Here is a 16,071-nt window from a genome sequence, read left to right on the forward strand (position 1 = left end):
AAAAGTCATTTGATTGTTCGGCGCAAATTTGTTGTTTAACTGATTTGCTGTTTGTACCTATATGTCCTAAATGATAAGATGTATATTTGGTTATTGTTACTTTTAGGGTTGTCCCTTTTGGTTTTTCGGTAATTCATCTAACGGGTTGTGTCGTGTGTGCTTAATTGGTGTCTACAACTCTTATAAATGTCACAGATTGTTGTTTGAATGGACATTGCATAGTGTGTACAGTGGTCCACTTCTGTTTGATTTGGTTGTTGTTAATGTTGTTTTTTATACTGAGTTGGCTTGCTTAAAGTTGACCGTGTAGTTCTATTAGGGAGAAGTTATTGTAGGTCAGTCGTGCCAATCCAAAATGAGCAGCAACGCGTATATAGTTCAAGGATTACAGAATAGGATTGATCGCATAGTGGGTGAGGCTCCGAAACTATTTCAACGTTTGGATATTGTTTTGCCACCAACCGCCGTGTGGGGTATGTTGACTCGCCAAGACCCGGTCCTCCGACCGCTGCGGCCTCTTTTCGTGAATATTGCAGGTCTATCTAGCGCTCCAATCCTTGGTGGTGTCGTCTCACAATAGTACGGTTTTCATAAGTATCCGTACTTACACAATCCTAAATAGTTAAAAGGTACACACAAATCTAAGCACACTTTACACTTGGTTTTTCCCTATCCTCAAATATGTTACAACACCTTGCTTCTTCTCATGCGTGTGTATTTTGCTTTCCTACAAATCTTTCTTAAATCTTCGAATCCTATGTGCAATGCTTACTTCTTATATACTGAGAGGTCTCCTTGTGACCCGGTCGGATCTTCGACGGGTATATTGTGAGTGGAAATGGGTAGAGGGGACAAGGTGGGCACCCACCCCATGTGCTCCTTCTCTCACCCCCTATGGGTTTTTTGTGAGACAATATGGTACCCGTCTCTTGTTTGTGACGGATACCCTCCGTCACAAATAAGAATGTGCAATTACCATATATTATTTTCTAAATATACGGTATCGTCGTTACATAGTTCTGGTATAGACACAAGCATCATCAATGGCTTTTCATGAGCCTGAAATCCACATGTCGATCCCTAAGGTCTATCTTTCTCTCAGTTATTATACCTTGTTAACGTGATATTTATGGTAAATTTTTTAACGGCTCTTTATGTTGAAGATGATTTGTTAAATGCTTCTTTGTAGTTGTAATCTACATGTTTAACCTCTGATTGTTTGAAACAACTAGGTCTACCTCAAATACTTATAATTTTTGAGTTTCTTAAGTCTTTAGTTTACGTTCTGGATAGTTATTTAGCGAGAGGAGTACACATTGATTGTGGACTTCTGCTTCGTTAGTGTTAGTTTGTTAAAGTTTGTTATGTGGCTTTAGGTCCGTTAAAGTTTGATAGGCGAAATATCAAAATCATGTTGAACTTCTGCTTCAAAGTTTGTTATGTGGCCTGATCTTGCTCGATAATCTCTTCAACTTTGTGCCTTCAACACTCCTACTCATTTGTTATTCTTATTTTAGATTTCTGCCTTTAAGATTGGTTGTTTCATCATAATAATAATAATAATACTGATAATGGTGGTACAAATACTACAGACATAAGACAGAATTGATGATAAGTTTTGGTCTGTTGCCTATTTTACTTCACATCAAAAGTTTCACTCATGTGTTTACCTTGTATATAGGTGTTGCCTGTGACGGCTAATCGGATAACCATTCCATATCATCCATTGCTAAAACAAATCACTTCTGTCCTGAACTTTCCTGAGCCCGTTTATCATATGTTAGATATGTCTGAGAACAGTGTCTATGTGTCAGTGGAGACAGACATTAGGCGGTTGCGATCAACAAAGTTTTTAATCTTGACATATGTTAGTGGGCATGCTGACACAATTGAGGAGTCTTGTGAAATTGCTGCTGAGAAGGCTGTGCGCAGTCTGAGTAAGAAGTGGGGTGTTCTTGTTGAAGACTTGACCTTTGAAAGATGCGGCTATTTAGAGCGTTGCAGCCGACTGTATAGGCTGAAGTGCAATGAGTTGGAAGATATTATGAAGGGAAAGGACAGGGGTGATCAAGAAGAAGATGTTCTTGTTGCTCCTGGTTATGTCAAATGTATTTTCATGAACTACATGCCTCTTCTGAGGAAGATTTTCAGAACCATTGCAATTCAGTGTACACCATTGGAATGGTTCTGAACTACATGCCTCTACACCTCTTCCATAAATGAAGGGAGAGCAGTATCAGAATCAGCACAGGCATATATAGAATGACTAATAGTAATGGCCTGTAACCTTAATATTTTGCGTACTAAGACTAGACTTAAATAATTAACTGAATCGCCCTCCCATATTACATCCAGATCAAGATGTTTTTTTGCGGTGTTACTAGCACCTTTTAGAAATCTGTAATACTTGGGTATGTAACTTCCAAAACTTTGGGCTTATTAGTTTAATCGTATGTTAATATTTAAGCTAAATGTTTTCAAAGAATACGGAGATGGTCCTTGGAACTCCGCGCGCAACGCGCGCGGAGGGACAACTAGTATATATATATATATATATATATATATATATATATATATATATATATATATATATATATATATATATATATATATATATATATATATATATATATATATACTAGTATGGGTGCCCGACTTAACCCAAGCTACCTCTATTTAGCATCTACTTTAAAGTTCTATAACTCATAAATTTATCATTAATATATTTTTCTATGATACGAAGTATATCTTAAAATTATAATGAAATAAAGTTTGAGACAAATCCACTGCTCTCGCTATTAATATTTTACTTAAATCGCTTGCTTAGCTAATTGTTCATATATACTTTCTTTTGTTCTTAGTATTGTTACTTTTATTACATCGTTATTATTATTTTTACTTTCACTACTCCCGCCGTAGTTATTGTTACTTTCACTACTCGTACATTAATATTGATAATTTCACTGCTCCCGTTGTTACTTCTGTTACTTTCACTACTCCCGCTCGCTGCTAATATTGTTACTTTGACTATTCAAATGTGTGATTACTATCATATTACTATATCCAATATTACTACAATTCTTTTCACTACTAATAAAATTGTTTTTACTCTTTAAGTATCCGCTAAGTGAGTGAGTACTATATCCAAGGTTACTTTTATTACTCTCACTACTCGAAATAAATATATTATATATATGCATTAAATATATTACTTATATGAATTAAATTAATTAAGTCGAAATAATTATGAAATATTATATTTTTTGAAAATATAGCTTGATTTATTTACCTTTTAATAGTTTCCAAAATATAATATATTATATTATATTTGTTTGTGTTAAAATAATTAACATCTTTATACTAATTAATATCATAAGTGGAGCATGTTTATTAAGGAAAATCACCATATTTCAGTGTTCTCTAAATTTATACTTCAACCAAAACTATCTAATATTTACATTGAAGTACCTTATTCAGGTCCATCGCAGAGTACTATTGATTTAAAACTATATAGTATAATTAATTTGTATAGATTTATTTAATTACATTGAAGTCCCTTGGTTTCTGAAATTGATATAGTACTAGTATTGGTGCCCGGCTTCGCCCGGGCTACCTCTACTTACCATTAATTGCTTTTTTTTCATTAAATAAAATTACTTAAAGTTGCATAATCCATAAATTTATCATTAATATATTTTTCTATGATATATTCTAAAATTACGATGAAATAAATTTTGAGATAAATTCACTACTCCCGCTATTAGTATTTTACTCTTATTAATGAAACAATAGTAATAACATTTCACTACTTGCCCGTAATCATTGTTACTTTCACTACTTCCGCCGTAATTATTGTTACTGTCACTACTGCCGCATTGATATTGATAATTCCACTACTCCCGCCGTAATTATTATTACTTTCAGTATTGTCGCATTAATATTTGATTATTTCACTACTCCTGTTATTGTTTCTACCACTTTTACTAATCTCGCTGATAATATTGTTACTTTTACTATTCACGAAATTACTTTTACTACTTAGGCATGCAATTTTAAGAGGATTGTATATTTATATAAATATATTACATATTGCATTAAATCAAATTGAAAGAATTATGCAATATTATATATTGTGGAATCTAACTTAAATTATTTATAACCTACTTATATTATATTTTTGCATGTTAAATAATTAACATCTCTATACATCTAATAAACTATAAAGTTTAATAAAATTGCATAGTTTTTAAATTTAATATATAATTTTATGATGATAATAATTAATACCATAAGTGTGCATGTTTCTACCATCTTCTAGTCTTCTATAAATATTTAGGAAAATTATCAAGCATCTTCTTTCTTTTAGTCTCCTTGAAATTGACCATCTTAATTAATTATTTTATTTTAAGAAAATTGACCATGTTTTAGTCTCTTACAAATGTTTAGGAAAATTATCAAGTTTCTATATAATTTAATTTTAACCCAAACTATATAATATTTGCATTGAGATCCCTTAATCGGGTTCATCACACGATGCTAGTGATTTAAAACTATATAGTAAAATTAATTTTTATAACTTCCTTTATTTACATTGAAGTCCCTTGGTTTCTGGATTTAATATATAGTACTAGTATGGGTGCCCAGCTTCGCCCGGGCTACCTTTATTTATCATTAAAATTTATTTTCAATTAACTAAAACTGCTTTAAAGTTACATAACTCATAAATTTATCATTAATATATTTTTCTATGATACGGAGTATATCTTAAATTTACAATGAAATAAATTATGAGACAAATTCACTACTCCCGCTATTAATATATATTTTACTTAAATCGATTGGTTAGTTAATTGTTCATATATACTTTCTTTTGTTCTTCGTATTGTATTGTTACTTTCACTACTTGTACATAAATATTGATAATTTCACTACTCATGTTGTTACTCCTGTTACTTTCACTACTCCCGCTCGCTGCCAATATTGTTACTTTGACTATATCTAATGTTACTACAATTCTTTTCACTACTAACAAAATTACTTTTACTATTTAAGCATCTAATGAGTGATTACTATCATATTACTATATCCAATGTTAATTCTATTACTGCATTAAATATATTACATGTATGCGTTACATTAATCAAATCGAAATAATTATGGAATTTTATATTTTTTGGAAATCTAGCTTGATGTATTTACATTTTAGTAGTTTCCAAAATATAATATACTTATATTATATTTGTTTATGTTAAAATAATTAACATATTTATATTAAATAATACCATAAGTGGGGCGTGTTTATTTAAGGAAAATTACCATATTCGGATGTTATCTAAATTTATACTTCAACCAAAACTATATTATATTTACATTAAAGTCCCTTGATCAGATCTATCACACAGTGATATTGATTTAAAACTATATAGTATAATTAATTTGTATAGATTTATTTAATTACATTGAAGTCCCTTAGTTTCTGAAATTAATATATAATACTAGTATTGGTACCCGGCTTCGCCCGGGCTACCTCTACTTAACCCATAAATTTATCATTAATATATTTTTTATGACATATTCTAAAATTACGATGAAATAATTTTTTAGACAAATTCACTACTCCCGCTATTAATACTTTACTCTTATTAATGAAACAATAGTAATAACATTTCACTACTTGACCGTATCATTGTTACTTTCACTACTCCCGCCGTAATTATTGTTACTGTCACTACTGCCGCATTAATATTGATAATTTCACTACTCCCGGCGTAATTATTGTTACTTTCACTATTACCGCATTAATATTGATTATTTCGCTACTCTCGTTGTTTCTACCACTCTCACTAATCTTGTTGATAATATTGTTACTTTTACTATTCAAATGAGTGATTACTATCATATAATTATATCCAACGTTACTACAATTCTTTTCTTTACTGATGAAATTACTTTTACTACTTAGGCATGCAATTTTAAGAGGATTATATATTTATATAAATATATTACATATATGCATTAAATCAAATCGAAAGAATAGTAACTTGAATTATTTATAACCTACTTATTATATTTTTGTATGTTAAATAATTAACATCTCTATAAATCTAATAAACTATAAAGTTTAATAGAATTTCATAGATTTTAAATTTAATATATAATTTTATGATCATAATAATTAATACCATAAGTGTGCATGTTTATACTAATTAATTATTTTATTTTAAGGAAATTGACCATCTTCTAGTCTTCTATAAATATTTAGGAAAATTACGAGGCATATTCTTTCTTTTAGTCTCCTTGAAATTGACCATCTTAATTAATTATTTTATTTTAAGATCATTAACCATCTTAATTAATTATTTTATTTTAAGATCATTGACCATGTTTAGGAAAATTACCTAACTTCTATATAATTTAATTTTAACCTAAACTATATAATATTTACATTGAGATCCCTTAATCGAGTCCATCACACGATGCTATTGATTTAAAACTATATAGTATAATTAGTTTGTACTCCCTCTTATTCACTATATTCTCCCCCTTTTCTTTTTGCACAAGAAATAAGAAAGTTAATTTGGATCACACAAAACACCCTACTTGACCTGCAATTCAATTTGGACCACACAAATCAACCCAAAAAAAGAAATATGAAAGAAAACTCGAATAATCCGAAAAAGGAAATAGGGAAGAATATAGTGAATAGGAGGGAGTATAACTTTCTTTAATTACATTGAAGTCCCTTGATTTCTGGATTTAATATATAGTATTGATTGATTGATGAAATTGATCTTTTATTCAGAAAAACAAGAAAAGGAAAAATACCTGTACTGAAACATGCGTATAAAAATGTAGTGAATCTGAAATAAATGGAAAAAGTGAAAAAGTCCGACGTATGAACAGGAGGAAATAATGTATAAGCCTACGAGTACCAATAGCTGGAAGATTGACAGTCGGAATTATACAGTAAATAACGCAAATAATACATAATGCATTTTTGCTGCAGGTGTAAACAGGAAACTGATGCATTGCCATTGATACATGTGATTACAATTTTTCTTCGAAAGATTAAAAAAAAAAAAAAAAAAAAAAACCCCACTCAACCATCACACTTGCTGAACTTTCCAACATGTTCCGATACTGGAAAAATTACAAAACTAGCCCCAGAAGAAGCCTGTTGATAGCAGAAACTTAACTGCCCATTCTAAGCTGAACCAAATTCAGAAAGCCATTTCTCATGGCGCTCAATATCAGTAGCCGAGACACTCGGCTGAACTTTCCGCAATGCTTCTTCAAAGTCGCACATTGCGACCGGGTCATTTGAAATTTCGTCCTTAGACATGCTTTTAATCTCGTCTCTCGTCTTGCCCGCAATTTTACGCCTCATACCATTCAGGGAAGCATCCCTGCAAACGTTGGTCAGATCGTCTCCACTGTAGCCTTCTGTCCTTCGAGCCACTTCCTCGATGTCCACATCAGGCGACATCTATAATCAAGTAGATGCCAAATATCTCATTAAAATAATTCCCATTTCTCAAACATAACAGTATGAAACTCTACGTCCCTACCCATTTACTATATTCCGTGGCTTTTTGTATCCGGATAACTAAAGGCTTAGAATGTGTTTTCGAGAATGTGTTTTCGATATTTTAAGTTTCTAAACTTTCTAAACTTTCTATAGCATAAAGTCTTCCTTTCACATAGTAACTCCCTTTGTTCCAGCAGGTTATATCCATATTCTATTTGGGCCGTTCCAACAAGTTATATCTATGCATTTCACAAGGGCATAAAAGTAATGTACTTCCAAAGATGGCCGACAACCACACTAGTACTTGATATACCTATAACTCTATTCCAAAAGAAAATGTACCCAGCTTGTTTGAATGCAGGGACTAGGGCTACAAACTATGCAACATAAATTAAATACAAGCTCAACATAATCAATCTGGAAAAAGAAATATGCTACTTCAATAGAATCAGCACAGCACATACATCCTAGTTTACATGGCTGAAGTGCATGAGTACCCCTCGATTAATTCTGGGGTCAGACTTCCTCACCTAAGAGACGACTCGACGTGTCAGCATTTCTTATTAAGACACAAGTACACAACTAAACCCTATTTTGCCTCCCGACCGCCCCACAGCTGTGGCCTCCATTCCAACTCCTTAGTCCTTATTCCTCTCATTTCATTTCGCTCAACTTCCTTTTCATAAGTAAGAAAAGTAGTCTTCTTAATGACACCAAGGGGTGACGCCCATATATAAAATACACACATTGTGGGCAACACCGATATACAAAAAGGCATATAGTTGATGTCACGCTATCATGATCCAAACGGAAGCAACTTGACTCCAACTATACGACAACTACAAAAATAGCAGTGTTCTTAAAGACACCAAGGGGTGACGCCCATATACAAAAAAAGATATATTGTGGGTGACATCAATATACAAACAGAAATCATAAAGGCGATGTCCATATACAAAATGAGAACAAAATTATGCTCTCATGTTATCATGATCCAAGTGGAAGCAACTTGGCTCCAACTATAAGACAACTTCAAAAAGTTTAGATTGAATTCTTGACGCGTGGAAACATATCATCAACCAATCTTCCTCTCTACACAGCCAACTAAACTTTCTCCTGTCGTCAGTTCATTAAAACCAGTCACACCATCAACGCACCTGATATTTCCTCCTCCCTCTTTCCAAAACGCCAACATCCTGAATAAAATTATGACCTCTTCCCTTTTCACTCAAGATAACGACAAACAATAGTCGTGCTTTAGGCGGTGCTAACCAAGGATGAGAGTGATGTCAGGATGCCGGCCACATATCTTAACTCAACCAGCGTCAATATCTCAGTCTCATACAAGGTTACGATAAAAGGGTTCAGGGTATGAATTACCAACGCCAATAGAAATTACCCTAAACCCTTTTTTGGATTTCTCCATTAGCGCTGCCATTGGTTCCTAAACCTAATGACACCGTAGAAGGGAAGGAGTAAACTCTTTTTCAAGGGATTATGAAAATTATTTGTTTTTCTCACGTGATGTAAGGAAGTACAATTAGGAAACATGGTTGCCAAACTATGCATCTTGATTCTAACACCAACAATATTATTGATGATTGGGAATTCGCCTGATGATCGGGGAATTCACCGAAGTCCAAAGATAGCATGGTGGATGTATGGTTGTGGCGAGGTGGTGATAGATTTAATGAGGAGAGCATCAAATGATAAAGATTTTTCTTTTAATTTTATACTACTCGTATTAATACATGGGTCACCGGATCTGCTCCCTTCCTGACAATAACGGAACACTCTGTCTTTGAGTATATTCTATCACGACATTTAATTAAAATATAGTATTGTGTAAAGGATGAGTGTATCACATACTACCCAGCAGAGACAGGAGTCCTCACCACTACTGTAGTTCTCACAATTAGTCCATCACAAAGTATTCTCTATTCCCCCCTTTTGGAAGTGCTGGTAGTTTTATGATGATATTGTATCACATAACGACATCCACTTGTATATGATAAAATGTATAATAAACATAATCAATTGCAAAATCTAAACAAAGATCTAAATCTCACCTCAACAGTTCTCAAATTTATCTTTATAAGCTCTTTGCGACTCTCAAAACTTGGGAGAGGAATGTAAATACGTTTTTCCAATCGTCTCCTGAATTACATCAACAGCAATTAAAAAGGTACACAAGTTAGGAAAACTAAACCTTGAGGGAACATACGCATAAGCTACACTGTTGATTTCAGAGCTGAGAGCTATACAATATGAAAAGCTTAAGTAATACTGTACCTCAGTGCCTCATCAATATCCCAAGGGAAATTTGTAGCTGCCAACACCATTACAATCTTACGATCTTCACCAGAAGAACTGACATTTACACCATCAACTTGAACAAGCAGCTCAGATTTAACTCTCCTGGATGATTCATGTTCACCTGAAGCCCTGAAAAGAGTATTATAAGCAGTCAAATGCTAAGCCAAATTCAGACATTTATTTTCAAATGGAAAGAATAAGGAGAGTAACTATGCACCACACCTATGCATCATGGGGCTGGAGGTAAAAAGGAATAAGAACTACAAAAGTAACAGTGTAGAGACATACACAAAAGCATTTGGGAGGAAGGGGACACAAAATTAACCAATGGCCATTAATGAGACTATATGTATCTACATGAGTAGTCTCATACATTAAGACAGCAATAACAACATTACCCTTATGCCTCAAAGGGTCGGATTGTCAGATATACAGAATGCTTTTTGTTGTGATAAAAGCGCATAGAGACTGATTCTGGATGATACATAATAGAATCTTTGCCGGAATTTGCATCAAGGACTACTACTTCAGAATAAAGAAGAAACATGAAGTTTTAGTGAGCCATTTACTCATTCCAAAGCAATGAATAGTTAATCTTCGACTCCTTTTGAAATGGAAACCAGTCAGTCTCATAAATAAGAAAAAAAGAAAGCAAAATTAACTTTCACACCAAATATGAGAAAAAAAAGTACTTGAATTAAGATCTGAAAGTTCAGGCATTCGGCACATGCAAATCTGAGAAGAAACAATAGACATACCCTCGAGCATTGCAGAGAGAATCGATTTCATCAATAAAGATTGTACTAGGAGCGTAAGCTCTAGCAAGCTCAAACAGGACACGAACCATGCGCTCACTCTCTCCACGCCATTTTGAAGCCAATGTAGCAGAAGACACGTTGAAGAAAGTTGTCCCACATTCAGTGGCAACAGCTTTTGCCAAAAGTGTCTTTCCAGTACCAGGCGGCCCAAACATTAAAACCCCTTTCCAAGGTCTCCTAATTCCCTGTAATAATATTTAAGAAATTCACGTTTTAGTAAGGGTTCACTTACAGCATATCCACGATTATAATACAAAAAATAATCCCACACATTAAAACCAGTTTCCAGGGTATCTTAATTCCCTGTAATAATATCACAGAAATTAAAGTTTCAATAAGGCTTCACTTACAGCATACCACGATTATAAGAAAAACAAAATCGCAGACATGGGATGAAAGCCAACAGGAATGCATGGAAAGAAAGCCAACATTATTCCTATTCTCTTCTCAACATTATCCCCTATGTACCCAATTCCCGGTAATCAGAGTGTAATTCGTGCCAACATAGTGGTATTTCTATGGACTCCTGACACTAGAGAGACTTTCACGGTAGAACTTCAATCACTTGCAGTGAAATCGGATACCTACAGTTTGATCAAAGTCATTCTCTATGAAAACATTAAGTAAAGAACAATAAATGTAAACTAATGAAGTAATTGTAAATAAAAGATGAGAATTATACCTATTAAGAGGAAAGTAATAAACTTGGATAATAAAAATGGAGGATGAATGTCTTCTTCCTTCAAATTACACCCCAAAACTAAATGTAAACTATTGAGAAAATGAAGAACTAGCATGTTTGTGTATTGTCTTACAATTGATGTTTTTTGTAAGTAAGGTGCAGCAAAACCTGCAACACTTTTGCACAAGAGTTGGGTAGAAAAGCGAAGAAGTAACTTCTCTGAGTTTGAAATAAAAAAAATAAAGGGTAACGTAATCTCATTTTAGTATCCAGATACTAAAAATCCAAAAACAAATGTTACGGGGTGCATAACCCGAGTAATATATGCCACCTAGAGTATTCCCATCCCACCGAGCTTAGTGATAAAGTCATTGAGACTTATTTAGTCTAACTTATCATTTCTCTCTTTAAATTAGAATCTTAGAATAAGAATCTTTGAATCGCATTGGCATGACCATATAAGGTCATAAAAGGACTTTACTAAGCACAAAATTTACAATTAAATGTGGGATTAATAGCATGGTAATATTCTCACCTTCAGGAACACTAATTTCCAAGGTAGTAAATCTCAGTTTTTCTCGGAACAGAGGAAATGGTTGTTGCAGCCAAAATGTGAACTATAGAGCCTAAAAATACAGACATGGTGACCTTTAAACCCTCTAATATCTAAGCAGTGACCGAGCTAATTATGTTCTCACAATTTCAATTGTTAATTTGAACCAGATAATGAGTAGTTCTTCACTCAATTTCTCCTTTTTATTGAGCAGGGAGGTAATTTGTTGACTCTTTTGTACAAGCAATACACAACCAAAGAATGAATACCTGGAAATATTCTGGCATCCATAGTGGGAGTACAACCGCTTCCTCAAGTAGTCTCTTTGCCTCCGTCAGCCCTGCAACATCTTCCCATCTTACACCAGGAGTAGAATCCAAGACATCCCTCTCAAGCATAGCAGCCAAATCTGCATCAGGGCCCTCGTACTGACCCCTTTTCGTCTTTCCATCTTCAGAATCACCACTCTAGCAAGTTTACAAATTAGGAATCAAATAGCAAAATAAATGAGAAAATAGTAGAAAGTGAACTAAAAGAGGGAGAAGGGATGATTTAACAGGGAACTGCCCAAAAAAGGTGGGGCAAGACGAGATTCAGAGAAGTTGAATGGATGCGAAGAATAGGGCATTGGGATTACAAGGGAAGAGTGGAAGTTATTAGTTACAAACAATAATAGGGGGAAAACTCTAGGGACACAAAAGTTAGAAATTTAAACAAAGTGTAGTTCTTGAACTAAGACTTCCATTGACCCGTATTGCCTCTCCCTTTACCATTATTTATACCAGAGTTACTTGTGAAAAAGGAAGGATAATATCACCACACGACAACATCAATAACTCCCAAAGCAGTGAGTTTCCTTTGCCAATTGTGTAGGGAGAATACAAGTTTGGTTCTGACCGAGGCCTTGTGGCATCTGCTGAGGCACCTTAAGTTTTCTCTCGTATAAGAGATATTGTACTATGTATCATAGTTTACTTCAAGTCTGTGTGCTAGTGGGAGAAAACACGCAGTAGAAGTCCTAGATCCCATTATGACTTACAATCCTTAATACTGATTTTTACACTCACTCAAGAAATGATGGAAGGAGTGAAGGACCAATCAATACTTTCACAACCAAGCAGCTGTAAAGCCGTAAACTGATGCAATGGGAAGATTGAATCAAATTTTCAAGACCAGGACTAGTAGGAGCAATACGAGAAATAGACAAAGGTAAAAGGAAAGAGCTAAGAAAGTTAATCAAGCCGTACAGCATGGCTGATGAAGCTTACAAAGAAGCATGATAAGGATGTATTTCAAATGACAGCATGAAACTCACCTTAAGATACTGAACAGAAAATAGAGTTCCATTTCCACACAAATGTTGGTTATTAAAATGATTTACAAAACCAAAATACAAATGTAAATCAGTTACCAAGCACGGATAAAAATAAAAAACAGCAAGACATTCATGCACATTAACAGGAAAGACGAGGGATAACATAAATAGTCCAACAGTGACTTACTGCAGCATCTCCTTTGCCTGATTTTGAAGATCCAGCACCTTTCCGTCCGCTAGCTGATGAACGGGTTCCAGACCCAGACTTTGAAGAATTACTTGTTTTTGTACCACGACCTGTTGTACCAGGTTTAGCAGGACCACGAGCCCAAGCTCCATCTTGAGGTGACTTTCTCGTGGCCGCTTGACCAGACCTAGTTGACCTTCTATTTGTATCACGACTTGGTGGCCTCCAGACATCAGGATCATCCATGGGATTAGCAGAAGAGGATGGATACTCATCCAAAGGCTGAAAGACAAATGAAGACTTGGAGGATATTGGTGGTGAAGGAGGACGTCGACCCACAGGAGTATCCTTGAATGACCTTCTTTCTGCATCCAACTGCTTTACAACTTCACTTTCCTCAGTGATAGCTTTCTTAACGTTCATCCACTTTGAACGAATTAACGGGTCGTCAAGAGTATTTATGTGCCTGAAGATATTTTAAGAAAACATCCTATGACTTCAACCATCTTGTATCATTATAACTATTAAAAATGCAATAAAGAGTGAACAAGCAATACAAGTAACTCGATTGCCTCGAGGAAATAGGATTGATAATCTGGGATTTCAACATGGTATAACTAAAACAGAAAATTCAATGGTACCCCTGTTGTTTGACACGTTCCCTGTGGTACCCATTGTGTATGAGAAATCCCTGTGGTTTGTTTAATATACAGAATAAAAAACATTAGGGGCACCACGTGGACAAAAGGAAATGCTACCATGTGTACAAAACAAATTTTTATTATTAGATAAGTAACTTATTTTCCCTCTAAAATTACTCACATATTAATAGATGGCAAATCAACAACAAAACCGCAAAACTTGACGGAAGTGATGATTGGGTCACAATGGGCATGAAAATTTTAACATTAGAGGAAACCATAATCACAACCTTAAAATTTCGAGTACCATGGAAATTTTGTGCGGAAGTGGTACCACGTGAATTTTCCGTGATTAAAGTTAAAATGGATTAGATAATTTCTTTAAATGATGCATCATTACATACAAATGTTTCCATTTTAATTATCAATTTTGTTAAAGCTAGGACTCCATCATAAGTCTCTTCAAGTTTTCTCTTTTAACACTCCCTTACTAACTTCTATCATTAAATTTGAGCTCTAAAATGTATTGGCAAAAAATGCAACAATATCGATGAGACTCACAACAACGAAGCATAGCTAACCTTGTACTAACTCCAATTCACTGCATTTTATTTTGGTACAAGATCTTAGATGAGAAAAACATATGAGAGAGGAACTTGAGGCCAATACTCATAAGAGAGTAATTTGTGGGTTATTTCGTACCCCAAAACAAAAATGTAGTGAATTCATTTGACTAATATTTATGGACCTAGAACATCTCAAGGCATCACACGCGAAGCTTATGTCTTTCTTTTTCTTTTCGAGTCTTCAACAATGGGCCAAACATCAGTGTTTCGTAAAGCTTATGTAGTATAGAGGGTCTTCATTAAAAATTGCATTGGTTGAATGCCAATTACATTTGGGATTCTCTCTCGTACCCTCAAGTGGAAGTATATTTCAAATACACAGATGTGGAATCCCTGGAAAGAACAAGTATATCCTACATTCCCACAGCCGAACTATTTCAGCAAAACTAATCCTTATAAAGGAGCATCGAAATCCATGTCAGCAGAGAGGATCTTAAGGGATTGGGCAGGGTCCGCGGTTTTGCATTAAGATCCGGCACCATATAAGCAACTTGAACAAAATGCGTAAGTAAACATATCCCAAGTAGCTCCCAAACCTCAAAAATCAGCTGCAGGAAGCTCTTTTGACTCAAAATCCATCCTCCAACGCCAAATTAACAACATTACAGTCAAGAATCTCAAATCAACAAACCCTAATACTAAATCATCCTATAACTAATCAATAGCGCATACAATCCCGCAATCCTACTACATTATCAGAAACGGAAACACGAATCAACAATAAACAATTAAGAAATGAGATCAGAAATGTACTTGTTGATCTGAGCAAGGGCGCCATCGAAGAAGATGACGGAGGTATCGTAAAGTCCTTCAACAGCATACTCCCTAGCTAATTTAAGATGATCTTGCAATCCCGACAATGTGGTGTCCGCCATTTTTGCCGCAAATTAGGGTTTTATGTTTTAGTGTTAGTAGTAATAGTGGTGGTGGACTGGTGGTGATGGTGGTGGTGTTTGATTTTGACCTTTGTAAATTGTGCGATTCAGTTTAAGTGAAAGAGAAATAGACTTGATATTTTCGTCGGGAGGGACTTAAACGGTAAACTAATCCTTTTTATGTTGTTTCTGTGTCCTCATTTCTTAATTAATTGCATTTCTTCCTATCTTTTTCAAATGTTTTAGTGCCACAATGTCTTACAAAATCTAAAACTAAATCAAAAAATTATATAAATGGAGAAACAAATAATTTAAAATTTGATCTGTGCTTGATTTTGGTTACTTTGCAATTTTATTTCGCAATTGCAAAATTCAACACGTCATTTTACTCAATCCAACACATTTTACCTAATTTTTCGACCACTACCCTTTAGTAAAAAAAGAAAAAAAAATCAAACACCCACAATTCTCAACCACGATCCCCTTCCCCACAGCCCAATCACCCTCCACTAGCACTGACCGCCTGCCCT

The 16,071-nt window shown here is 34.4% G+C and overlaps 1 protein-coding gene across 1 annotated transcript; it reads right to left on the bottom strand.

The window, feature by feature from the left end:
- Nucleotides 1-6,941: 6,941 nt before the first annotated feature.
- LOC141599741 (katanin p60 ATPase-containing subunit A1) lies at nucleotides 6,942-15,693 on the bottom strand. The gene is made up of 7 exons (XM_074419850.1): nucleotides 15,420-15,693; nucleotides 13,400-13,865; nucleotides 12,167-12,364; nucleotides 10,603-10,847; nucleotides 9,821-9,973; nucleotides 9,598-9,685; nucleotides 6,942-7,486 (listed from the first exon to the last, which is right to left on the bottom strand). The coding sequence occupies exons 1-7, from the start codon at nucleotides 15,539-15,541 to the stop codon at nucleotides 7,205-7,207; spliced, it is 1,554 nt and encodes a 517-aa protein (XP_074275951.1). The 5' UTR covers nucleotides 15,542-15,693; the 3' UTR covers nucleotides 6,942-7,204.
- Between the last annotated feature and the right edge of the window lie 378 nt (nucleotides 15,694-16,071).

This window comes from Silene latifolia, chromosome 9 (assembly GCF_048544455.1).
Source record: "Silene latifolia isolate original U9 population chromosome 9, ASM4854445v1, whole genome shotgun sequence".
Classification (NCBI taxonomy): domain Eukaryota; kingdom Viridiplantae; phylum Streptophyta; class Magnoliopsida; order Caryophyllales; family Caryophyllaceae; genus Silene; species Silene latifolia.

Coding starts and splice junctions, on each gene's coding strand:
- LOC141599741 (XM_074419850.1), bottom strand. CDS start 15,541: ATGGCGGACACCACATTGTCGGGATTGCAAGATCATCTTAAATTAGCT. Junction 13,866..15,419: donor GCCCTTGCTCAGATCAACAA/GTACATTTCTGA, acceptor AAATATCTTCAG/GCACATAAATACTCTTGACG. Junction 9,974..10,602: donor TCTCTCTGCAATGCTCGAGG/GTATGTCTATTG, acceptor TACTCTTTTCAG/GGCTTCAGGTGAACATGAAT.